Source organism: Helicoverpa armigera, chromosome 30, assembly GCF_030705265.1.
Source record: "Helicoverpa armigera isolate CAAS_96S chromosome 30, ASM3070526v1, whole genome shotgun sequence".
NCBI classification, from domain to species: Eukaryota; Metazoa; Arthropoda; class Insecta; order Lepidoptera; family Noctuidae; genus Helicoverpa; species Helicoverpa armigera.
In genome coordinates, this window is record NC_087149.1 from 1,653,856 (window position 1) to 1,678,663 (window position 24,808).

General features: G+C 36.9%; 2 protein-coding genes across 8 annotated transcripts in view; one reads left to right on the forward strand and one right to left on the reverse strand.

The window, feature by feature from the left end:
- Positions 1–5,417: 5,417 nt before the first annotated feature.
- Positions 5,418–24,808, reverse strand: part of LOC110380117 (conserved oligomeric Golgi complex subunit 7) — a 30,412-nt gene continuing 11,021 nt past the window's right edge. For all 4 annotated transcript variants that reach the window (XM_064042953.1, XM_064042954.1, XM_064042955.1 and 1 more), the window contains 11 exons: positions 23,315–23,484; positions 22,860–22,961; positions 22,148–22,280; positions 21,382–21,515; positions 14,254–14,388; positions 13,401–13,587; positions 10,617–10,799; positions 6,997–7,091; positions 6,349–6,432; positions 6,064–6,157; positions 5,418–5,585 (listed from right to left, as the gene is read on the reverse strand). In XM_064042953.1, the coding sequence (XP_063899023.1) occupies positions 5,479–5,585; positions 6,064–6,157; positions 6,349–6,432; positions 6,997–7,091; positions 10,617–10,799; positions 13,401–13,587; positions 14,254–14,388; positions 21,382–21,515; positions 22,148–22,280; positions 22,860–22,961; positions 23,315–23,484 (1,424 nt within the window). In that variant the 3' untranslated portion in view covers positions 5,418–5,478. The remainder of the gene's footprint in view (positions 5,586–6,063; positions 6,158–6,348; positions 6,433–6,996; positions 7,092–10,616; positions 10,800–13,400; positions 13,588–14,253; positions 14,389–21,381; positions 21,516–22,147; positions 22,281–22,859; positions 22,962–23,314; positions 23,485–24,808) is intronic.
- On the forward strand, positions 14,533–18,219 carry LOC126053873 (uncharacterized). Of its 4 annotated transcripts, none has more exons than XM_064043051.1 (2): positions 14,533–15,058; positions 15,670–18,219. In XM_064043051.1, exon 2 carries the CDS (start codon positions 16,324–16,326, stop codon positions 17,419–17,421), a length of 1,098 nt encoding a protein of 365 aa, XP_063899121.1. In that variant the 5' UTR covers positions 14,533–15,058; positions 15,670–16,323; the 3' UTR covers positions 17,422–18,219. The 4 variants fall into 4 exon arrangements, with proteins under 4 accessions (XP_063899121.1, XP_063899119.1, XP_063899118.1 ...); XM_064043049.1 differs by having other exon boundaries at positions 15,688–18,219; XM_064043048.1 differs by having other exon boundaries at positions 15,694–18,219.

Genomic DNA, 24,808 nt, shown 5'->3' on the forward strand with positions numbered 1-24,808 from the left:
AATGGCTGTTTCCAATAATCTATCTGTTGTTTTGCTAACCTACTAGAGATAGTAATTTGATTTAAGTCAAATATTCAAATTGTTTGTTACTTTTTGATTAGTACCTATTTAAAAATTCAATGGCTGGTAATTCCATGAATCTCATAAATGTATGTAATATTTTTTGTAGATAGTAATTGTAATTAATTGCTTAAATTTTATGGAATTTACCAAAACGAAAATATTAATAATTAGAGTGAATATATTTATAAGATTTTTTGTGTATGCAGAATGTTTTAATACCTTTGTGTGACAAATTCAAATGTGAATGATTGTAATTGTAAATATAGTTAGATATATCATTATATATTAATCACTAAATACATACTTATCATGAAATCTTAGTAAAATTTCTTGATATATCAAAAATGGTAGAAATTGTCATGGTGTAGTTACCTATAGGTACTCCATCTGCCTAGGCACTTAACTAAAGGTAATCAATCTTGATAGGTACTTAGGACTTTTAAATAAACTACTGCTTAAAACCATGATTTCTAAGCAGTTTTTTCAAAGTATATCTTTTACACCAATGGCTGATAAAAAGGTGAAGGAAAACATGGAGGAAACCTGGACTATAAAGTCTGAAATCGCCAACCCGCATTGAGCAAGCGTGGTGATTAATGCTCAATCCTTCTCTGTGTGAGAGGAGGCCGCAGCCCAGCAGTGGGACGATAAAAAGGCTGTAACAGTAAAATAATGATTCAATTGATTAAGCTACTGCTTTTTAGGGTTCCGTAGCCAAAATGGCAAAAACGGAACCCTTATAGTTTCGTCATGTCCGTCTGTCCGTCTGTCCGTCTGTCCGTCTGTCCGTCTGTCACAGCCGATTTACTCGGAAACTATAAGTACTACAGTGATGAAATTTGATGGGAATATGTGTTGTATGAACCGCTACAAAAATATGACACTAAATAGTAAAAAAAAGAATTGGGGGTGGGGCCCCCCATACATGTAACTGAGGGATGAAATTTTTTTTTTCGATGTACATACCCGTGTGGGGTATCAATGGAAAGGTCTTTTAAAATGATATAAAGTTTTCTAAAAAACATTTTTCTTAAAGTGAACGGTTTTTGAGATATCAGCTCTCAAAGTCGTAAAAAGTATGTCCCCCCCCCTCTATTTTTATAACTACGGGGTATAAAATTCTAAAAAAAATAGAGGTGATGCATGCTAATTAACTCTTTCAACGATTTTTGGTTTGATCAAAGTATCTCTTATAGTTTTTGAGATAGGTTGATTTAACTGTAATTTACGGAACCCTTCGTGCACGAGTCCGACTCGCACTTGGCCGGTTTTTTTAGTATTAACTTTGATTTTAAAGAGAGATTTTAAATTAAAAGTCATATTATGAAGATTGTTTGTCTTTAGATTATTTTCGTATAAAAGCATCGTTGCCAGTGATTTGAGATAAATAAAGCAAAATAAATTGTCTACTATTCATGAATTCGATGGACATAATTTCTTCATTAGTCGTCTTTCATAAAAAATCTGTATTTCCAAATAAAATTATTCATTCCATCATTGATTTTCAAAGTATGTTTTTTTATGAAATACTTGTATACTTACCTGTATATTTAAAAAATAACGTTTAGTTCATATCGTCATGGTTCATATAAAAAAAGTTTTCAATATGTTTTAATTCAAATGAGAAATTTGTTCACTTTTTTATTTCTCTCAAATACCTTTTTATTTTGAACTTAGTATTATGTTTTTGTAAAAATAAGACGCGCTGAAAACAATTCATGTATGGCTGCATGGTTTGTTCGTCAAAAATGTTGAAAGATGTCCATTTCATTCTATACTTATATACCTTGAAAAAAATATATAATATGACATTAAAAACGCTATATTTAAAATATCAGTATCTCTATGCAAGTATATAATCACATAATCTTCCAATTTTAGAAGATATATAATAAGATACATTATATATCAATATATCAAAGTAGGTATAATGTATACAATTTTGACAAATACATTTTTATATACCTGTAACAGTCGGCTTAAGTAGTTTAGTAGTATATACGAAAAATATTCACAAGAAGCATTTTGAAGCATTTTCAAACAGCCTGGAGTCTGCGGAGGGCACGTAAAGCCGGCTTCCTTGAATGCTACTCAGTAGCAGTCGTTGTTACAATTCCACGTCAGAGGCCGTCAGGCGGATTTGAGAACACTCTGACACTAGGGCTTGTTAGGTGATTAAACCTGCAGCTCACTCGATGAGAAGAATCAAAGTCAAAGTCAAATCATTTATTTCATTTAGGCCCTTACAAGCACTTATGAATGTCAAAAATATAACTAAGTTTGATTCTAGTTGCCCATTCCAAAAGTAGCTTCCTATGGAGAAGAACGGGCAAGAAACTCCATGGTTACTCTTTTTAAAATAACGCAAAAGTAGGTTTCCTTCTAGTTTGAATAGTTAATAATAATTTTCCACATGTAATTGGCAATATTTTTTTATGCACAGCCAATTGGCTAACTTCACATTCACAAAGATATTTTGAAATTTAAATCGCAATATATCAATGTATATTGTAGTATATTTACATGTAGTTTATTGTAGTGACATTTTAAATAATTCAATTATTACAATCATTCATATTTGGTAAGTTTTTTTGGGAAAATATGACAATAGCTGGGTTTGGGTCCTGACGCTGATTATGTATTTTTAAATCATTTTCGAATTAAAATGAAATGTATATTTTAATCTGTTTTACTCAAACTTGTAGTGTTTTTAGGATTTTTTGTAATTTTTTGAAGTTATATTATCAACGAAATAAAAATAGTATAAATAACCATACAATGAAAGTTCATAACAGTACCTAATAGGGGTTTTTCCCCAATTTTATTTGGGGTCCGCAAATAATAAAAATGCTATGGATACAGTAATAATATACAAACTATCAATTTTAAATATAAAAAATCCTGACAAACACTTTTTTTGACAATATAACTTTAAAAAATAATAACAATGTTATACAAACATATACATATACATATGTATTATGAATAATAAACATATATATAAGTATAATAAAACAAAAAATAACTTAATATTAGTACAAGAGCCGTGAGCTACAAGTGTATCCTAGTAATAAATATAAAAAACTTTGTAAAATAGCAAAATATATATTTATGTGACTTTTCATATATTTACCTACATACTAATAATATCATAATTCTATATAGGAACGTGGACCGGGTAATCTACGAATAGGTATTTCATGTCAAAGTTAACAAAGCTAGTTTTGATATATTGAAAACTGCTTAGCGTTTGGATATTAGATAATAAAAATATAACGGATTCTTTTTGGATAGTGAGTGTGAGTGAATGAAATGAAAACGTTTATTTTGCAAGTTGGACATTACTTCACTTTTACACGTCATTTTAAGAACGCTGAGGTCGACATTTCCTAACTGACTGATCCCTGAGAAGAAACGCCGAAACAAATTCAAGGGTTTTTAACCGACTTCACAAAAAGTAGGAGGTTATTAATTGGAATGTTAAATATTTTTAATGATTTATCACCCATACCTCGGTCGTTTACCAACAGTTTTGAATTTTTTTTTCTTTTTAATATATACCATTTCGTACGTTACCCGGTTTATATAAAAAAGTGAAATTTTATCGCTATTTCGCTAATATTAAAATAATATATTATATTTATAATTTTAAAAAATATATAGTAATCTTATAAATGTGATAGATTAGTGATATTTTCGGCTTTTTAGATTTTTAATGTAATTAAGTATAATACGGTAAGTATTTATAATATTAAATTAAATATTTGTGCCCTGAGTGTTATATTGTTGAATTTATGATGTGTATTAATTGTATGTGAAGAAATTCTTAATCTTTTTTTTATATACTTACCTTATATATTTATAATTTTAACATAAGTACCTATTAACATGTGCTATTTCCATTTAAAATTGTAATTTTATAATTATCTTTCGTAGGTAAATAGATTGTTTTATATGTTTTACTAATGTCAAAAATGGAAGTCCCGAATTTGATTCTGTATATATACATGTATGTACCTGTGTAGGTATGTTTGTGCGCGATAATCTCACGTTTGGCTTTTGGCACTCATTGTGATGAGATTTTCAGACTAAAGAGAAAGTTTCAGATTTATTATTGAAGTCGCTTTTCCCCCAAAAAGATTGAGAATTTCCCACAAGTAAGTAAATGTGTTACGTTATATATAAATGTGTGTTCGTTTATTGTTATTTAATTATTTATGTTAATTAGGTATAATCATATCTAGTCCTGCCCTGAACGTCTAAATCTTAAACTTAGATATAAGTTTATATTTTTTAAATTAACTACTGCGCTTGTTGAAAAACTTGGCCGAACTTGGCTGTCCAATTTCATGCTATCAAAAACTAAAGGGCCGTAGGGTCGTTAACTTATATCTGAAGAATATATTTGACGTTTTGACAGCTTTTGTAAAGAAAATAATATGTCAAACGTAAATGCTTGTGATCTCTCTCCGGTGGTGTCGGATTGTCGTCCCATCGCGCTATGAGAGTGAAGGAATAGTGAGTGCACCTGTGTCCAAGCAAATGCTCGTGCACTATAATATGTCCTGCGCAGCTGGCTGATCTCCTTATATGAGAACAGCCGCCGTGACCGACAATCAGTTAGGATGACATCATGATGATGTCAAACCGTCATATTTATTTCTCAGATAAAAGTTAACTGATGATTGCAAAAATAAAAAATATTGGCCAAATATCAGTGTTTTAAAAAAAACTTGGCTACATATCAAAATTTACGTCAAAATATCAGAAATCTTGGCCTTTAATCATTATCTAATTCATTCTTGATCTCCATTTTAATATTGAAATAAGCATTGTTTAAGTATTTTGGCCTATGTGATGACAATATATGGAAACTTGGCCTTTAGTCCAAGTCATAGACAATAAAAGCGCAGTATTAAAGTGTTGAAGTATGATTTATTAAAAATGTGGGTATATGAACTTATATTGTCGTTTTATTTAATTTATTTCATAACTCGTCATTCACTACCCGTAACGACTGCAAAAGATGTTCTAATGACAGCCGGAACCTACAGTTTATCGTGCTCTCTGAAACATGGTCCAAGATATACTTAGAAGGTACATACAAACGACCAGTTACTAGTGAACTAACGAGGCGTTCGAATTCCTTGAGACAAAGATTTCTCTTGATTGATTAGTGTCTTAGTGATTCCGAGTTTAAGAAAAACGGGAGTGTTCCGAAGAGGGCTTATGAGGGCGGAGCTAGTAACTTTTCCCGAATACCTGCATTTTGGCGATGCTAGTTTCTTAAGAAAATTCGCCTTTATGTATAAAAAAACACCAATATAATATAATACGTTTATTTTAAACTTAAAATTATAATATTAACACTTTGGGTACATAAATAATTTACTATAACAAGCTAAGTTTAACATTCTATTCACTGCTTGGGCTGGGCGTGGCAGCTCGGAGTGATTTTTCTAGATTCCTCAGAGATGGCGTTATTGTACTGCCTAAATCTTCTACCACGCTTGAAAGATATACTGAAAATAATAGAAAAATATATAAATTAAGATGAATATATTATTTTTCAATGTTCAATCTGCCGCTCACGTCAGACTTTTTGTAGAACAGATTCAGACCGACTTTTAGGAAGTTCTGACTAGGATTTTTTATTAAATAATAATAATTATGGATAACTAGCTGTTTCCTGCGGTTTTACCCGTTCCAGTGTCTAGTTTCCGCATCGGGATAAAAAATAGTAGTCAAATCGGTTCAATAGTTTTAGTATTTCGAATATAATATATTTGTTTTGTACTATATAGTGACAAGCTGTTTTCCCGCGGTATCACCCGCATCCCGTGGAAACTAATGCCCGTACCGGGATAAAATAATAGCCTGTGTACTCATGGAGTGTAGCTTTCTAATGATGAAAGAATTTTTAAAATCGGACAAGTAGTTATTAAGTTTATGGCAAATAAACAAATATTAGTGTAGATTATAGATACTTATAAAACTTACCGATATCATTGAGACAGCGTTTAGTGCCCAAGGCATCCATATTCCTAATGTTTAGGATTTTCTCAGCATAAACCTCACAAGTATGAGTGCAAACCTAGAAAATAATAAATTAAAATATATTCACGAATATGTAATTTTGGGTACCTTGAATATCTGGTGCAAAATTTTCGATGTTAACAAAGTGAGATGGGCACGGAGGAAGAAAACTTAGCGGAGATATCATAACGAAGATAGAACAGGCGCTTTCTTGTAGGTCAAGTAATATATGGTAGAAAAGTATCTTACATCAGATAAGAACTGCAATGGAGCCTGTTTCTCTGACAGATGCAACTCCAAATGCTGTGGCAAAGTCATCAGGTATTGTCCAATCTGAAAACAAAATAACATTAATTCATCATCATCATCATCATCTCGGCCATAGGACGTCCACTGCTGAACATAGGCCTCCCCCTTAGATCTCCACAGATACCTGTTGGAGGCGACCTGCATCCAGCGTCGACGGCGACCGACATAAGGTCGTCTGTCCACAATTCAGTCCTTCTAAAAGTTAAAGTCATGGTGGCCTTGTGGGTAAAAAACCAACCTCTCAAGTATTAGCGTGTATTCGATTTCAAATCAGGCAAGTACCAATGCAACTTTTCTAAGTTTGTATGTACTTTCTAAGTATATCTTAGACACCAATTACTGTGTTTCGGATGGCACGTTAAACTGTAGGTCCCGGCTGTCATTTGAAAATGTTTGGCAGTCGTTACGGGTAGTCAGAAGCCAGTAAGTCTGACAACCAGTCTTACCATCGGGTTTTATACATAACTGGGTTGATGGGGTCAGATAGGCAGTCGCTCCTTGTGGCACACTGGTACTCAGCTGCATCCGGTTAGACTGGAAGCCGACCCCAACATAGTTGGGAAAAGGCTAGGCAGATGATGAATTTACCTCAGTAATATACTCCTGTGGTGATAGGGCGAAATCTGGTAAATCCGTAGACAATGCATCGTTGTTATTCCATACTGATAGTTGAGGTATTTTTTCTGTAACAAAAATGAGTTGAGTTATTAAATCACGCTGGTTATTTGCTGGTACATTGGTTAATGAGTGTGTTATTGAGTAAATTAATGAGTGTATATTATAAACTCTTTTGCAAAAAAAACGGGCACCTATGCGAAATCTTAGTTTTAAGGACTTTACGTGTATTTCAAAGGGTTTTAATGATTGTAGTAGGTTTCTAGCAGCAAAAGAGTAAGCCGAGCATGCGTGAGAGTGTATTCTAAATCTGAATTTTGTACAATTGCTAAGAAATTGGTTAAACCTTGTTTTGGACTAATTGCTGGCAGAAAGTTTGTCGGTGTTTTGAAAAGTTTTTGAAGTGATTTTCAGGAAAATGATAATGCAGTTTTAATTAATGATTAATGTACTTTTTTGTTAGATCAAAACATTTTTGAAAAACTATGCGTATTTGATAAAATTTTCACCTGCTCTAAATGGGCTATACTGATGATTGATGGCATGTTAAGAGTTTCGGTATTTTAGTGTAAAGCGTTTCTATTGTTTAGATATTGTACCCACATGTTTTAAAAAATCGCTTTTTCATAAATAAACACTATTTAGAAAAGTATCAGTACCTTTGGCTGCGATAAAACCAATTTAAAGTAAGCAGTGCCCATAACAACTCGTCTCCTATAGGACTTTGACATTTTTAAAAGTCTTGAAATTCTACAAAATACAGAAAATAGCGCATAGACTGTGAGCACGAGGTCTTAAGGTCTCGTAATTACTGATTTTTAAACAACCTCGTCTCTTGGGAAACTCCGTAGACCTCTGAAGATCTATGAGTCTGAGCGTTCCTGCTTAAATCATAACAATAATTGGCTATCTGCTCATTTCTTAAGAAACATACGTTTGGCCAATAATTTTGAATTCTTGACTCCCTTTCAGCTAAATCGTTGTTTAGTAATCCGATACCTATGGAGTTATCGGGAGCTCCAACGAGGCAATAATTTGACTTTTTAGATAGCTTTAACCCTCCTCATCATTTTTCATGTGGTTAATTTTAACATTTATCACAAAATTTGGTATTTTTTTAATGTCAAAGTCCGATAGGAGACGGATTGTGATCGGCACTGCTTACTTTAATTTTGTTTTGTCGCAGCCAAAGGTACTGATACTCTTCTAAATAGTGTTTATTTATGAAAAAGCGATAATTTAAAACACGTGGGTACAATATCTAAACAATAGAACGCTTTACACTAAAATACCGAAACTCTTAACATTGCCATCAATCATCAGTATAGCCCATTTAGAGCAGGTGAAAATTTTATCAAATACGCATAGTTTTAAAAAAATGTTTTGACCTAACAAAAAAGTACATTAATCATTAATTAAAATTGCATTATCATTTTCCTGAAAATCACTTCAAAAACTTTTCAAAACACCGACGAACTTTCTGCCAGCAATTAGTCCAAAACAAGGTTTAACCAATTTCTTAGTAATTGTACAAAATTCAAATTTAGAATACACTCTCACGCATGCTCGGCTAACCCTTTTGATGCTAGAAACATACTACAATCATTAAAACCCTTTAAAATACACGTAAAGTCCTTAAAACTAAGATTTCGCATAGGTGCCCGTTTTTTTTGCAAAAGAGTGTATATGAGTGCACGAATGGCAAGAATAAGTTATTTCATTAGTTAATTATTTTATGAATGTAGTAAGGGGTGTATAAATGACTACAGTGGAGTATCTATTAGTGATCGCGAGTGAGTGTACGCATGAGTGCACGAATGACAACTACGAGTGAGTGTACGCATGAGTGCACGAATGACAACTGCGAGTGAGTGTACGCATGAGTGCACGAATGACAACTGCGAGTGAGTGTACGAATGCGTGTGATAGATTATTCATATAACTTCAGTTTATTTAACATAATAACTCACGTCCGTTTCCTTAATTGGACACAAATAAGAACATCACTATGATAATCACAACTTTCTTTACACATGATACACAATAGTCAACAGTTTTTCAGTAAAATCTTATCAGTACTATCGCAAAATGTTGTTATTTTATTCTTGTTTTGTGTGATATTACTTTTAACCTTTATTAACAAAAATAACGTGACTTGTTTACTAACTATGCCATTGTAAGACCAACTATGCAATAGAACTAATTAATCCAAACTAATATCCAAACTAATATTATAAATGCGAAAGTAACTCTGTCTGTCTGTCTTTCTGTCTGTCTTTTCTTCACGCCTAAACTACTGAACCGATTTGTGTGAAATTTGGTACAGACATAGTTTGAAACTTGAGAAAGGACATAGGATAGTTTTTATTACAAAAAAAAATAAAAAAAAATAAAAATAAAATTATCCCGGACATATAGCGCCATCTATTGGTCAAATCAAAAATCTGCTGGTAGTCACTATTCCACGCGAACGAATTTGCGGGCAAAAACTAGTTTAAAATATATTTATCCTATTTTAATACAATTTAATCATAGATTCATTATAAAATACAAATATTAACGAATTTAAAAGGTTATCGTACGATGTGACGTCAGTTGTTTACCACAGTCTATAAAAGCTGACGCTCCGCCGTTCTCGGCACATTCGATCCCGAGCCGTCGCACCGAGCGGACCTAAGTTAAGTATATTTTTTTGAACTTATTGTATTGTGATTATGTTATGATTATTATTTTGGAATTATATGTTGGAAATTATTTTGACGTGACAACGTCTTATAAATCGATGGAGCCGGCTGCACGCACGAAAAAACATGACTCATGCGGCGTTACCTCGCTCTGAGGCGTTACCTCGCTCTGAGGCGTTCCGTTTAAGGCTTGAAGTGCAAGCGAGAGCACGCAGCGAGCGACAAAGAGGCACAATCGGCAGCTACTCACGTTGTCACGTTCAACTATCGTCAGTAAAACAACTTTACAGACAATAGTTTTTGATATTTTAATATATGTGTATACTTCAGTTTTTAATAAACATTGTTACTAAAATAATTCTGTGATATTTATGAAGTAAACCTAAAAATCCTAAATGTGTAATTTTCTTTACAAATGAATAACCCACTTAATTAGATTTAATCACCCCAATATTTTAAATAAATTTTTATTCCTTAGTATGTCTATATTTTTAAATCTTCATATTATACTTATCTATTAAGTGCAAGAATGTCAACTGCGCGTGAGTGTACGAATGACAACTGTGTACGAAAATAGTGTACGAAAGTACGAAATGACTGTTTAGATAGTCCAGCTATGTACAAAGATCTCTCACCTAGTTGTACATCGACAGGATTCCTCAACACGGCTCGGGCTAGTCCCCGCAGCTGTTCAGCGGAGCGCCGCAGCACGGCCGCGGAGGCCGGGGGCTCCGCCCTGTAGGACGGCAGCCGCTGACGTACCTCCGCCGTATATTAATGAGTGCAAGAATGACTGCAGTGACTACAGTGAGTGAGTGTATTCGTGAATGAGTTCGTGAGTGTATTAATGAGGGCAAGAATGAGTACGTTAATGACTACAGGCATGAGTTTAGATAAACAATAACTAACCCAGTTGCACATCCACAGGGTTCCTGAGCACGGCTCGTGCTAGCCCCCGCAGCTGTTCAGCGGAGCGCCGCAGCACGGCCGCGGAAGCCGGGGGCTCCGCCCTGTATGATGGGAGACGTTGACGTACCTCCGCTTCTAGTAGCAAAGTGGGTAAGTCGTGGAGGGGGGTCGGGTCTTTTGTTTCTGAAAATAAGAAGAAGAATTTAATATTATCATTAGTCCCAAACTAGGCAAAGCCTGTATCTTTGGCGCTAATTTAGAGGGTTTACAATACAATTTATATAAAGAAAATGAAAGAAAAACAATGTTTAAAAAATAAAATAAATAGAGCACGTACACGTTACGTACGAGTAGTCAGAAGCCAGGAAGTCTGATAACCTGTCTTACGAAGAAGTATTTAGTAACCCGGGTAACTTAGACGCTCTATATGGCACACTGGTACTCAGCTGTAACCGAGCCGACTCCAGGCAGATGATGATGAGAACTGACCTTCCTCCACCTTCATGCTGGCTAGAGTCTCCAAGATATTGGCAGCAGCAGTCTGCAGCATCAGGGAGGCTGGGAAGCATCTGAACAGCACCCCCGTTCTCTGACCGACCTACACTCCTATTTAGCCTAAGGCTACCCACCCACGTCCGATAATTTATCGGTGACCGATTTCTTGTAGGAGACCGATTTTATGAAGGAGAAAAATAAAACACACTGATAGACGCACACGTCCTACAAAATATCGGTCCGATTTTCTGTCCTACAAAATGTCGGACAAAAATTGAAAAATTGTCATCATTTCTTACCTTCCTCCACCTTCATACTGGCTAGAGTCTCCAAGATATTGGCAGCAGCAGTCTGCAGCATCAAAGCTGCTGGGAAGCAGCTGGATAACACACCGGTGGTCTGACCAACCTTCACTACTATTTAGCTTAAGTCAGCCCACCTACTTCCGATAAATCGGTGACAGATTTTTTGTAGGAGACCGATTTTTTGTAGGAGACCAATTTTTTGTAGGAGACCGATTTTTTGTAGGAGACGAATAAAACACACTGATAGGTGCACACATCCAACAAAAAATCGGTCAGAACATTGATTATCTGTCCTACAAAAAGTCGGAGAAAAATTGAAAAATTGCTCATCATATCTTACCTTCCTCCGCCTTCATGTTGGCTAGGGTGTCCAAGATATTGGCAGCAGCAGTCTGCAGCATCAGGGAGGCTGGGAAGCAACTGGATAGCACTCCAGTGGTCTGACCAGCCTGCACTACTATTTAGCCTAAGACTACCCACCCACTTCCGATAACACAAGGGAACAAAATAAGACTTTTTTTTTGTTGCATGAAATTTTATGACTTTTGTTTACTAATTCGAGGTCGCTGATTTCAAATCTACCCACATTTTTTTTCTAACAGCTTTAGTTTTTGAGATACAGCTATTGACCGTATTTTCGAACTAGTTACACTTAAATTTCATAAAACAGAGCATTTTATTTAAAAAGTATATAGTTTTTACTATTTCTATGTTGCAAAATAATTGTTAAAATGATACTAACTATTTCTGTAATATTTGTGGTGAATATATATCTAAAGAATGTAGACTAAGCGTGTCGGAGTTCTTGAAACGGGTGTACTTTGAGTTCTTTGGATTTTCTTTGGACATCTGCGACAGGTACCTACTGGGTGTCTAAAATGGTATGTAAAACATGCGTCCAGTCTTTAAGGTTATGGAAAAATAAGAAAAGACCCCATTTCAAGTAACAAACACCGATGATCTGGCGAGAACCCTCGAATCATTAGGTAGTTTTCCTGCGTGGTTAATATGAACGGTATTAACAAAAAAAAAACGGTCCAAATGGATTTACCCTAACTTGTTATCTACTACTTTACCTTAAAAAAGGTGCTACCACCTTTGCACATCAAACTTGGGCTCATGAAACAATTTGTAAAAGCTCTGAACAAAAATGCTCAATACATATCTAAAAAGTCCCATAATTTGAGTATAGATAAACTAAAAGCCGGAATTTCTGATGGTCCATAAATAAGGTGGTTGATGTAACTGTAAGTTTTATAATTACATGACCGATATCGAAAAAAATGCCTGAAACGAATTCGTTTGGATTGCACAATATTTTCTATCAAACAAAAAGGATGAAAGCTTATTCAAATAACTTTAAACAGATGTTGTCGGCTTGGTTGTAATATAACCATCAAGGTATACTTCCTCCTTAGCCATTTCGACCATTTCCCTGAAAATCTATGTGATCTCAGTGAAGAACAAGGCGAACGGTTCCATCAAGATATTCGGACTATGGAAAAGCGGTCCCAGGGTCATTGGAATGCCAACATGATGGCGAACTACTGTTGCAGCATTAAAGACAGCCCTAGTGAACTGAATCAAGCTAGAAAATTTTATAAAAGAAAGTTTTTTGATGCTTAGTTGTTGTTCTTCTGCTGTTTTTTGTTAATAAAATTGTGTTTTTCTTGAAAATCACGTTTTGTTGATATCTCAAAAACTAAAGCTGATACAGAAATTCTGACTTCAGATCTTCAATTAGCAGCCCAAAAATATACAATATTAGTCGTAATATTTGCTGCAACAAAAATCTTGTTCCCTTGTGTAATTTATCGATGACAGATTTTTTGTAGGAGACCGATTTTTTGTAGGAGACGAATAAAACACACTGATAGGTGCACACGTACGACAAAAAATCGGTCAGAACATCCTACAAATCGGTCCGATTTATCTGTCCTACAAAATGTCGGACAAAAATTTTAAAATTCTCATCATATCTTACCTTCATCCACCTTCATCTGGGCGAGGGTTTCGAGGATATTGGCAGCAGCAGTCTGCAGCATCAGCGAGGCTGGGAAGCAACTGGATAACACTCCAGTGGTCTGACCAGATGTCGCTGATGATAGGAAGGTAGACTCTATGCGGCGACTGTGACTTGATATCAGTGAGGAAAGTGATGATATGAAGTTCTGTTGAATAATGTAATTATTATTAGTGGTTTTGTAAATGTGAAAGGAAGCCTGTTTGTTACAATTAGTTATAGTTATTGGCACGGATAATGAGCTCTCGGTGGAAGAGTGGGGCTCGCTTTGCGCACTGTACACTTAAGGCAATAAACCAATAAATCGCTTCTGCGCAGGTGAAGGTCAGGGCTCAATATCCTTGCCGATGATTATAATGGATTTAAATGGGTACACGGATAGTTGAGAGCCTGAGAAAGGACAGGATTTTTTAGCCATGTGCGAAAAGTTTTTGCTTCGGGATGCCGGTGAAACCGCAAACAGAAAATAGTTTATATTAATATCATAAACACGAAAGTTTGCATGTTTGTTACTTCTTCACATGCAAACGATTGAACGGATTTAAATGAAACTTTCCTGTTGTATAGCATATACGTATTAATAAAAAGTTCTATCGGGACGTGAGTGAATCCGCGGAGAACAACTTAGCACATAAAAAGATTGAGATGTTACTTTTAACATAATAACATACTTTTTAACCAGGTGCGGGAAAAATCCGACCGTATCAGACTAAGAACGCTACTAAATAATACTTTTCAACAATTAACTGACTTATCTATCTATAAATCTAGTCTATGATAACCTTCTTTTCGCGAAGTCGGTTAACAAACTTACTTCCACGGCGGGCATATAGTAGGGATACATGGCGTCCCCAGCAATCTTCCTAGCGCGAGTCTGAGCCGTGACCAGCCAGCCTTCACAGCGCTCCGACACTGTCAGAATAGCTCTGGAAAGTTCTAGAAGATCCTCCTGAAAATAATATTAAAGGTTAATATTCAAAATTAATATTTCAAATTGTACATTTAATACACTCTTTTGCAAAAATGCGAAATCTTGGTTTTAAGGACTTGACATGCATTTGAAAGGGTTTTAATAACTGTAGGATGTTACTATACTCCATTTAAAATAACATTAGAAATTTAAGTAAGCCTTTTTTACTGTTTGTTCAACCGATTTTGACTTCTATTGCGTTAGTAGTATGATTAATGGCGGCTGCAGTAAATACTTGGTATTGTAACCACTATTTTGCTTTCAATTCCGTTCTTTTGTCTACGGAATAGAAGTCAAAATCGCTTGAACAAACAGTAAAAAAGGTTTACTTAAATTTCTAATGTTATTTTTAATGGATTATAGCATCAAAAGAGTTATCCGGGCATGCGTGAGAGTGTATTCTAAATTTGAATTTTGGAGAAATGCTAAGAAACTGGTTAAACCTTGCTTGGGACTAATTAGATGAAATTTGGAATAGCTACCATTTTAAGTAGCTTAGGTATCATCGAAAAAATACCCTACTGTCACTCTTAGGCCGGCAGCACACATCCGGTTTCCGGATACGGATTCCTGATCAGGAATTAAGATTCGGGATTCCGTGTCACTAGCGCACACATTCGGTTTTTTTCATTCTGAATTTACATGGCCAGTACGTAAAGAGGAACCATATTGAAGGCACGACATCATGGACTATGACGAATTGATTGCTGTTGCACTTTTACTGGCGCTAAACAAGAAAAAGAGGAAACGACGTTACTGGGTACACCCGTCGAATGCTCAAAGATTATCCGAAAGTCAATTCTATGTTAAAACAGCTAAATTACGAGCATACCCGGAAGAATTATTTATTAAGTATTATAGAAAGTCCATTAATTCCTTTGATGAACTTCATAAATATCTTTACTAACAATAATTGATTGTATTATCTGAATTTGTATTTTATGTTAATTGTATTATCTTATGCCTTTAATTATAAAGGCATAGATATGAGAGAAATTAAAAAAACTCATTATTTTTGGGTGTTTATTTATGTAAATATGTGTACGCTTGTTAATTGTTCAATAAAAAGGTTTTTTTTTTATAATATTTAATACAAAAATAAAAAACATATATAAAAAGCCAGACACAGGCAGGCTCTAAATGCTCTGATACACGTCCATTCGGAACAGGGCTACCTTAATTCAGAATGAAAATTTCCGTATGTGTGCGGCGGTCAAACCAAATTGTTCGCGAGCGCTGCGTTCGGAATGACGTCATCAGGTTTTATTCCGTTCTGAGTACCAGAACGCACGGAGAAAATTTTAAACCGAATGTCAGGTTTTTTTCCGTCCGGAAAAAGTAAGAACGTGTGCGCTCTTGTGAACATTTTGTATGAAAAAAGAGCATTCCGGTTTCCGGATCAGGATTCCTGATCAGGAAACCGGATCAGGAAACCGGATGTGTGCTGCCGGCCTTAAACGGAACGCGCCCTAAGTCTGTTCGGTAGTGTCCTAACAACTCCTTATAGTTAAAATAGTTACAGATTAACAATAGACTCAATTTATTCCATAACGAAAAGCTGGTGTAGTACTGGTGCTCAGTAGGTGTTTTCAGATCTTCATGAGGTGTAACAGCGACTTTAAATACTACTCTAATTTGTTGCAAAAGTGCCGTATCATAGTGCCGAATCTCCTGAGTGCACGGAATATTCACGGTTGTGCGAACTACATAACGGCGAAAATCCTGCGGGTGCGCAGTTGTCACAAGCCGCCAACAGCAGTGCCAACATAATAACGCTAAAGCGTTCCAGCGACAAACGCAGTGTGTTTGTGTCGCATTACAATCACGCATGACTGGTGGCGCCACCCCGCCACTAGAGGCCGTACGCTGTTATCGCTTGTGAGTGCATTTTTAATTTACTGAGTGTTACTAACGATGTCAACAAAAGATTGCGCTGGCTGCCTGAATGGCTTTAACTGCAAAGAAGGATTACAATGTTCTACTTGCCACCAATGGTATGATTTGCTGTGTGCTAATATCAACATGAACGTATTTAAAACTATGAATGTGAAACGAAAATCAACTTGGAAATGTCCAATTTGCCATAGTCAATTGCCTAAAAGTGACAACACGAACACACCTGTCAGAACCGCTAGACTTGCGAGCCCTACGTCAGAGCGGTCTGCCTGTTTACCACCGCGCTCGCCATCGACTAACGTCACTATTCGCAAGCATGCTAGTAAACAAATTGCTGATCCAACTTCAGATGAAACCTGTCTTCAGTTTTCAGAACATATGTTGAGGGACATCATTAAAGATGAAATTCAGATTGCCCTCACGGACATAGTTTCCACTCAGTTCAAACAAATGCATGAGTTGATAAACGATTTCAAAAAATCCCTCTCCTTCTTCAATGAAAAATATGAAGAAATGAAAACTATGCTGGAGGAGAGATCTATGATTATAAAAAAGTTGGAAAAGGACAACAGTGGTTTGAGGGACGATATTCATCAAGTAAATCAGAGACTTAATTTATTAGAACAAAATTCCAGAACCGCTAATGTTGAACTACAATGTGTGCCCGAAAATAAGTCCGAAAACTTAATAACAACAGTATTGCAGCTGGGGAAAGTTATAAACTGTGATATCACTGATCCGGATATATTACACTGCACGAGGTTAGCTAAGAAAGATACACAAAGTTCCAGACCCCGTTCCATTCTTGTCAAGTTCAGTAGCCCACGCCTGCGTGACAGTTTTCTTGCTGCTTCTATAAGATACAACAAAAACAATAACCAAGATAAACTTAACACGAGTCACCTCGGCATCGCTAGTGATAAACCGCAACCAATATATGTCTCCGAACACCTGTCGGCAGAAAACAAGGCAATCCATGCAGCAGCTCGGGTCCGTGCGAAGGAGCTCGGGTTCAAGTTTGTTTGGGTTCGGAACGGCCGAATTTTCGTGAAAAAGGATGAATTATCGCAAAGAATCCACATTACCTGCCGGGATAAGTTAAAATCCTTAGAATAATTTTATATAATTTTATGTATATTACAATTGGAAAGTTCTTATGGCTTTACCTACTTTCATTCAACCGTCCACTGCAAGTGTACTATCAAAACGTTCGAGGCTTGAAAACCAAAACTACAAAGGACAATGGGCACAAATATATGGGACCTGGTATACCCCACCAATAGGAATGTCATATATATCATTGGATAGGCCTTTTTATGTAGAACAATATTTACTATGGCAGCTTTGCTGAAATGTTTGTCCGTTCTGAGATATAGATCAAAAACTGTGCAAAAGTTAGAACTAAGTAATCTATTGATACCTCAAGTTTTTAAAGGAAAATCTAAGTACTAATAACTTTAAGTCTTGTAAGTACTACTGTGCCCGTTAGGATCCATAATTGTTACTATTATGTAGCATTTCAACCTTTTATTGTACCAACTGGATGTTGGGCGTAGTGAGAAACCGCACCAATAGGAAAGTCATACATATCATTGGATAGGTCTTTTTAACTGGAACAACATTTACTATGACAGCTTTGTTCTATTGTTTGTCCGTTCTGAGATATAGATAACAAACAATCTTAAAACTGATGCTAATCAATACTGTAATCTGATTTTCTTTCATACAAGACTTACACTTAGTAGTTCTTAGATTTTCCTTTAAAAACTTGAGTTATCAATAGATTACTTAGTTCTAACTTTTGCACAGTTTTTGATCTATATCTCAGAACGGACAAACATTTCAGCAAAGCTGTCATAGTAAATATTGTTCTACATAAAAAGGCCTATCCAATGATAAATATGACATTGCTATTGGTGGGGTATACCAATCTGCCCATTGTCCTTTATACAATAATATTTCTGTTCATAATTATGACATTGTAGTGCTTACTGAGACTTGGTTGAACAGTGGTGTCTATGACTCGGAATTGTTCGATGATAGGTACGTAGTTTACAGGCGCGATCGTGAGTCAAGCAAGTTTAGGATTCGTAAGGATGGTGGAGGAGTTTTAATAGCCGTTTCCAAATCTTTAAAATCTAGTAGATTATCACATTTCGAGACTGATTTCGAAGACATTTGGATTAGTATCGACATATCTTCGTCACACAATAGTAGTCAAAAGCTATATTTAAGCGGAGTGTACCTCCCGCCACCAGTACAACGTGATACATTGGAATCCTATACCAAAAAATCTACATTTATTTTCAATGAGAATGACGTAGTACTTATTCTTGGTGACTTTAACCTCCCGAATATTAAGTGGTTTTCAAATGATCAGTCTACGGCCTTAATCCCTGAACCAAGCGGCTCTGATATCTTCACAGTTCTTACTGAGTTTTTGCATTTGGTTGCCCTAACTCAATATAACAATATACTAAATAATAAGTCAAAAATCTTAGATTTACTACTATGCAACTCGCCCCTAATAGACGTTACTCGCTGCCAATCATGTCTGACAAAAGAGGACCCTTTACACCCTCCTTTGGAATTCAAGCTACCAGTTAATGCGACTAAATCCTTAGTGGCAAACGATTACCCAAAGCCAAATTTTCTTCGTGCTGACTATGACGATATTTTACATCAGTTATCATCAATTGATTGGGAACACGAGTTTAAAACCTGTGGATCCGTTAATGATATGGTAGACGTTTTTTATATTCTGTTAAGACGAGTTATTAAAGATTGTGTACCGTTAAAAAAGAACTTTAACAATAAATATCCTCCGTGGTTTTCACGTGATCTAATACAATTGTTACGACAAAAATACAGGTACCATGTTCGTTTTAAAAAGTACACAAATCCATTAGACGGTATTTCATTTGAGGAGTTACGGAAGGAATGCAAGGTTCTCATGTCGACATGCTACTTGAAATACATCAACAACATTGAGACAAGCATTACAAAGAACCCCAAAACATTTTGGTCGTTTATAAAAAATAAAAGGAAAGGTAGTAGCAACTATCCAGGCGATATGTTTTATAACAATAATGTTGCGACTAGCGGGAAGGATATTTGCGACCTTTTCGCAGAATGTTTCGCGTCGAATTTTAGTGTACCAGTCAGCGGGTCTATGCCTACGTTCGTTAACGCGTGTTCATATACATCTGCAGCACTATCTAAACTAGAATTTAATACTGAGGTAATTTACCAAGAATTATCAAAACTAGATGAAACGAAGGGAGCAGGCAGAGACGGAATACCTCCTTTATTTATCAAACGCAATGCTAAGGCTTTGGTGACACCGTTACATATTATTTTCAACAGATCTTTGCGGGACGGAATATTTCCTAATACGTGGAAAGAAGCTTTAGTGATACCCATTTTTAAATCTGGAGACAAGCATTTGGTTTCTAATTACAGACCAATCTCGATTTTAGTTACTTTCGGAAAAGTATTTGAAAAACTTGTCAGTAAACATCTAATGTGGTTCCTTAAGCAGCAGATTACCGAGCATCAGCACGGTTTTGTCAAATCTAGATCCACCAGCACCAACTTATTATGCTTCACGTCAGCTTTATCAAAATGCCTTGACAGAAAGATACCCGTGGATGCAATCTATACCGACTTTAGCAAGGCCTTTGACAAAGTCGAGCACAACCTGCTTATAAATAAACTTGTACAATTAGGTATTAGCGGGAACGTTATCAAATGGCTTGAATCGTATTTGGTAAATAGAGAATCCAAAGTAGCGATAAACGGTTACTTTTCCGATAGATATTTCGCAGTCTCTGGAATACCACAAGGATCCCATCTGGGTCCGATTTTATTTAACGTCTTTATTAATGACATAGACAGTTGTTTTAAATATTCCCAATTTTATCTATTTGCAGACGATTTAAAAATAATGATGCCAATTAAGAATGATGTAGATTCAAAATTATTACAGGAAGACATTAATAGATTGAACGACTGGTGCAAACAAAATAGGATGCTACTAAATACCAGCAAATGTCACTATATCCAATTTACGCGTAACAGAAAAACACTTAACCATAAATATTTCATAGATGGTGTTGAATTGAAGAAGTTGAACACTATTCGAGACCTAGGAGTGCAGCTTGACACAGGACTTAAATTTGATGAACACATCCTAAATATAGTTTCACGGGCTTTCAAAGTACTGGGCTTCGTTTTACGGAATAGTAAAGAATTTAAAAAATCATCCACAAAAATTAAACTCTTCAACACGTTAGTTCGTTCGATCCTGGAATATGGCTCTGTGGTTTGGAGTCCGCATTATGAAGTATACTCCAAAAGATTGGAAAGCGTCCAAAAGAGATTCCTCTACCATCTTTGCTATCGTGATTGTAAGGCTAGAGAACTAAGAAGCTATACATGTAGGTTAAAGTACTATCACATGGACACCTTAGCCACCCGCAGAAAGATCCTGGATTGCATCATGCTACACAAGATATTCAATGGTGCAATAGACTGCGCTGAACTTTTGAGTTCAATGGAAATAAAAATTCCAGCTAGGCTCCCTAGGAGTAAAGTGTATAGCCTTTTTCACATCGCCACCTCTAGAACCAACCTTGGGCATTACGCCGCAATACCGAGAATCTGTAGGCAATATAATGCTCTAGCAAAAACATCGGAGTTAGACATCTGCCAGTGTATGTCCACGTTTAGAAAGTGCCTAAAAACCTTGCCAATATAAATTGTTTGTATATGTATATTTTGTTTTATAAGTGTTTAGTTTGTAACTGTATTTTATTTTTAGATATTTTTGTAATATTGTAAATTAGTTAGCTAGTGATATTGTGCATGCTGTGGTCTCCTATAAGTGAAGGAGTACACCGACACTATTCCCATTGTTTTTTTATGCTACATATGTCATGTTATGTGTACATCCTTTGTTGGAGATCCTAAATAAATAAATAAATAAAAAAAATAAATAAATAAATAAATAAACGATTAAATAATCGTTTTTGGGTGAGCAAAACCGCAGGGTAGCACTAGTAAATAAAACATTACCTGTTTAAGTTGTGGATCATTCAGATAATTGAGTAACAACTGCGATTGTAACTCTGTGTATTTCGGCAGAAGCTCTCTGAGCGGCGCGTACGCAGCTCGCCCGAATTCCCTCAATATGCCCGCCAGAAGAGTTTCTATGGACAACATTTTCTATTGTATACCAAAAAGAAATATGGTCACATCAATCTATCATCATCACCATCATCTCAGGCATAGGACGTCGACTGCTGAACATAGGCCTCCCCCTTAGATCTCCACAGATACCTGTTGGAGGCGACCTGCATCCAGCGTCGACGGCGACCGACATAAGATCACTAATATTATAAAGCTGAAGTTTGTTGTACATAGGTGAGTACTTACACAGAGTGTATATAGGGGAGTACATAGAGTGTACATATGGAAATACATAGGGGAGTACATAGAGTGTACATAAGGAAATACATAGGGAGTACATAGTGTACATAAGGAAATACATCGGTGAATACATACAGTGTACATAAGGAAATAAATAGGGGAATACATATAGTGTACATAAGGAAATACATAGACGTCAAAAAACATCAAAATAATGACCCCTCCCGCTGTGGGTTACGCGCGGTGAGGGAGTGTCAGACTCTTACTGACTAACAACCGTCGTGTTCCGTCGTAGGCCTTTTATATACCAGCGCCGCAGTAACTCGCGCGAACAATCCCACAGCCCCGGCAGGCCTTGGCATATAGACTTTATATCATGAGCAAAAACAACAAGAAATGTATAAGAACTCACCTTTATTCTGCCGAGGCGCATCAATAACTCCTTCTATGCAAGTTATAAAGTCTTCGATATCATTCCTCAAGTCAGTCAGTAATAATATGCCTTCTTCAGGAGATGAACATAACTTCAGGTTAGCTGAAACCACCTGAAAGACGACGGATCATCATCTGCCTAGCCTTTTCCCAACTATGTTGGGGTCGGCTTTCAGTCTAACCGGATGCAGCTGAGTACCAGTGTGCCACATGGAGCGAATGCCTATCTGACCTCCTCAACCCAGTTATCTGCTCATTTTTGGCAGTTGTTACAGGTAGTCAGAAGCCAGAAAGTCTGTCAACCATTATTAAGAGCTATCGGGTTGCCTGAGTCATGTCATTGAAAATCCTTGGCAGTCGTTACGGGTAGTCAGAAGCCAGTAAGTCTGACAACCAGTCTTACCAAGGGGTATTGGGTTGCCCGGGTAACTGGGTTTAGGAGATCTGATAGGCAGTCGCTGCTTGTAAAGCACTGATACTCAGCTACGTCCCGGTTAGACGGGAAGCCGGCCCCAAAATAGTTGGGAAAAGGCTCGGTAGATGAGATATACTTAAGTTATAGGGGAACAGCTCAAGTAAGTACTAAAATTGCACATAGACGATTTTGTACAGTGCACACTCAAATGCGAAAATTATTTACAGAAAGCTTATCAAAATAAATGGTATTATTCTAAAGCTTATTTCAAACATACCTTAGTAGGTGGCGGATCCAAGGACAGTAGCAAGTCTGTATATAGCCTTATCAATTCCGCTAGTGGGGTCTCGGACTTCAATACATTTGTCAACCAATCTACCTGTAAAGGAAAAACTGCTTGTGATCTCTCTCCAGTGGTGTCGGATTGTCGTCCCATCGCGCTATGAGAGTGAAGGAATAGTGAGTGCACCTGTGTCCAAGCAAATGCTTGTGCACTATAATATGTCCTGCGCAGCTGGCTGATCTCCTTGTATGAGAACAGCCGCCGTGGCTGATAGTCGGCTAGGACGCCCATTTTTATTCAATTTATTTATTTAACACCATATTTTTTAAACATTATTTACAAAAAAATACTGGCAGAAATTACCAGCAGCCTTTATCTGGTATCCTGGTAGCCTTTACCATTCACTAACTGCCTCTTCCAATGAAACCGAGCCTCTACGTAGTACATACCTGTCTCCCAGCTTCAGTAGCCAGCATCCTGGTGAGAGCAGCCAGGGTATGAGCATCCAGTCGTCTCCAGCTGCTAGCGAGCCTGGCGGCGGCGGCGCGGCGCCAGCAGCGGCACACGGACACCGCGCGGCCCATGCCGCTGAATAGAGACACGTACGTCGCCGTGCGCTCTGTGCAACACCCCCTTCGATTTTATGCGCGCCTAGTACTTTTTGTGGCGGAGTGTGGGGAAAATTATCAAGCGCCTAGGCTTTTCCTTTACACGGGAGGGTGTTAGTTAGGTGAGGACGTCTTCTACTATATGGCAGCCTAGTAGTTGATAAGGATACGGAAGACTGAAAAGCCTCGGTCATTCACCTCATACAATTCTTTTGTCATCTACTGCCAGACCTCTATCTACCATGAGCGCCAACCTTCTCGTTCTTATGTGCGCCTAGTACTTGCTATAGTAAAATTACTTTCTTTTGCTAAAATCTAGCTGTTTCTAGACTATTCTTTTTGCTAAGGGCTGTTTCTATATTATTCTAGATAGTATTGGGATCAGATCCAGTCGTCTCCAGCTGTTGGCGAGCCTGGCGGCGACACTCGGACACCGCGCGGCCCATGCCGCTGAATAGAGACACGTACGTCGCCGTGCGCTCTGTGTGACACCCCTTTGGTTATATGCGCGCCTAGTACTTTTGGTGGCGGATTGAGGGCAATTTGGGGGAGAATTCATGTGCCTAGGCTTTTCCTTAACTAGGGTGATGAGCACATCTTCCGTTATATGGCAGCCTAGTACTTGAAAAAAATTATGACCTACCCCTTTTTGAGAAGAAGGTCAATGAAGCTACTTGGTCATTGACCTCACATCACATTCTACTGCCGTCTATTGCTGCTCATAAAACTCAACTATTTCGTGTTAACCGTCTCAGTCTTATGTGAGCCTAGTACTTGCTAAAGTGAAATTAGGTTTATTTTGCTGTTTCTGGACATTTCTTTTTGGTAAGCGCTGTTTCTAGATTATTCTAGATAGTATTGGTATCAGATCCAGTCGTCTCCAGCTGCTAGCGAGCCTGGCGGCGGCGGCGCGGCGCCAGCAGCGACACACAGACACCGCGCGGCCCATGCCGCTGAACAGCGACACGTAAGTTGCCGTGCGCTCTGTGTCATACCCCCTTGGTTATATGCGCGCCTAGTACTTTGAGTCGTTCATTTGGGAGAAAATTACGATGTGCCTAGCCTTTTCCTTAATGGGGAGCGTGTTTGGAGAGAATATCTTCTGTTATATGGCAGCCTAGTACTTGTCAAGAATATAGAAGAACGAAAACCCTCACATAATTTTATTGCCGTCTATACTACTTACTAAACGTCCCAACCAATGAGCGTCAACCGTCTCAGTCTTATGTGCACCTAGTACTTGTACTACTCGATGTAGTGAAATTTGTTCTACTCGATTGTACTGGGATCACAGTTCTAAGCGATAGGTTGACGTAAACTCCGCGTAACATCCTC

Excerpts from the sequence above, each read along its gene's own strand:
- LOC126053873 (XM_064043051.1), top strand. The coding sequence starts at position 16,324 with ATGTCAACAAAAGATTGCGCTGGCTGCCTGAATGGCTTTAACTGCAAA.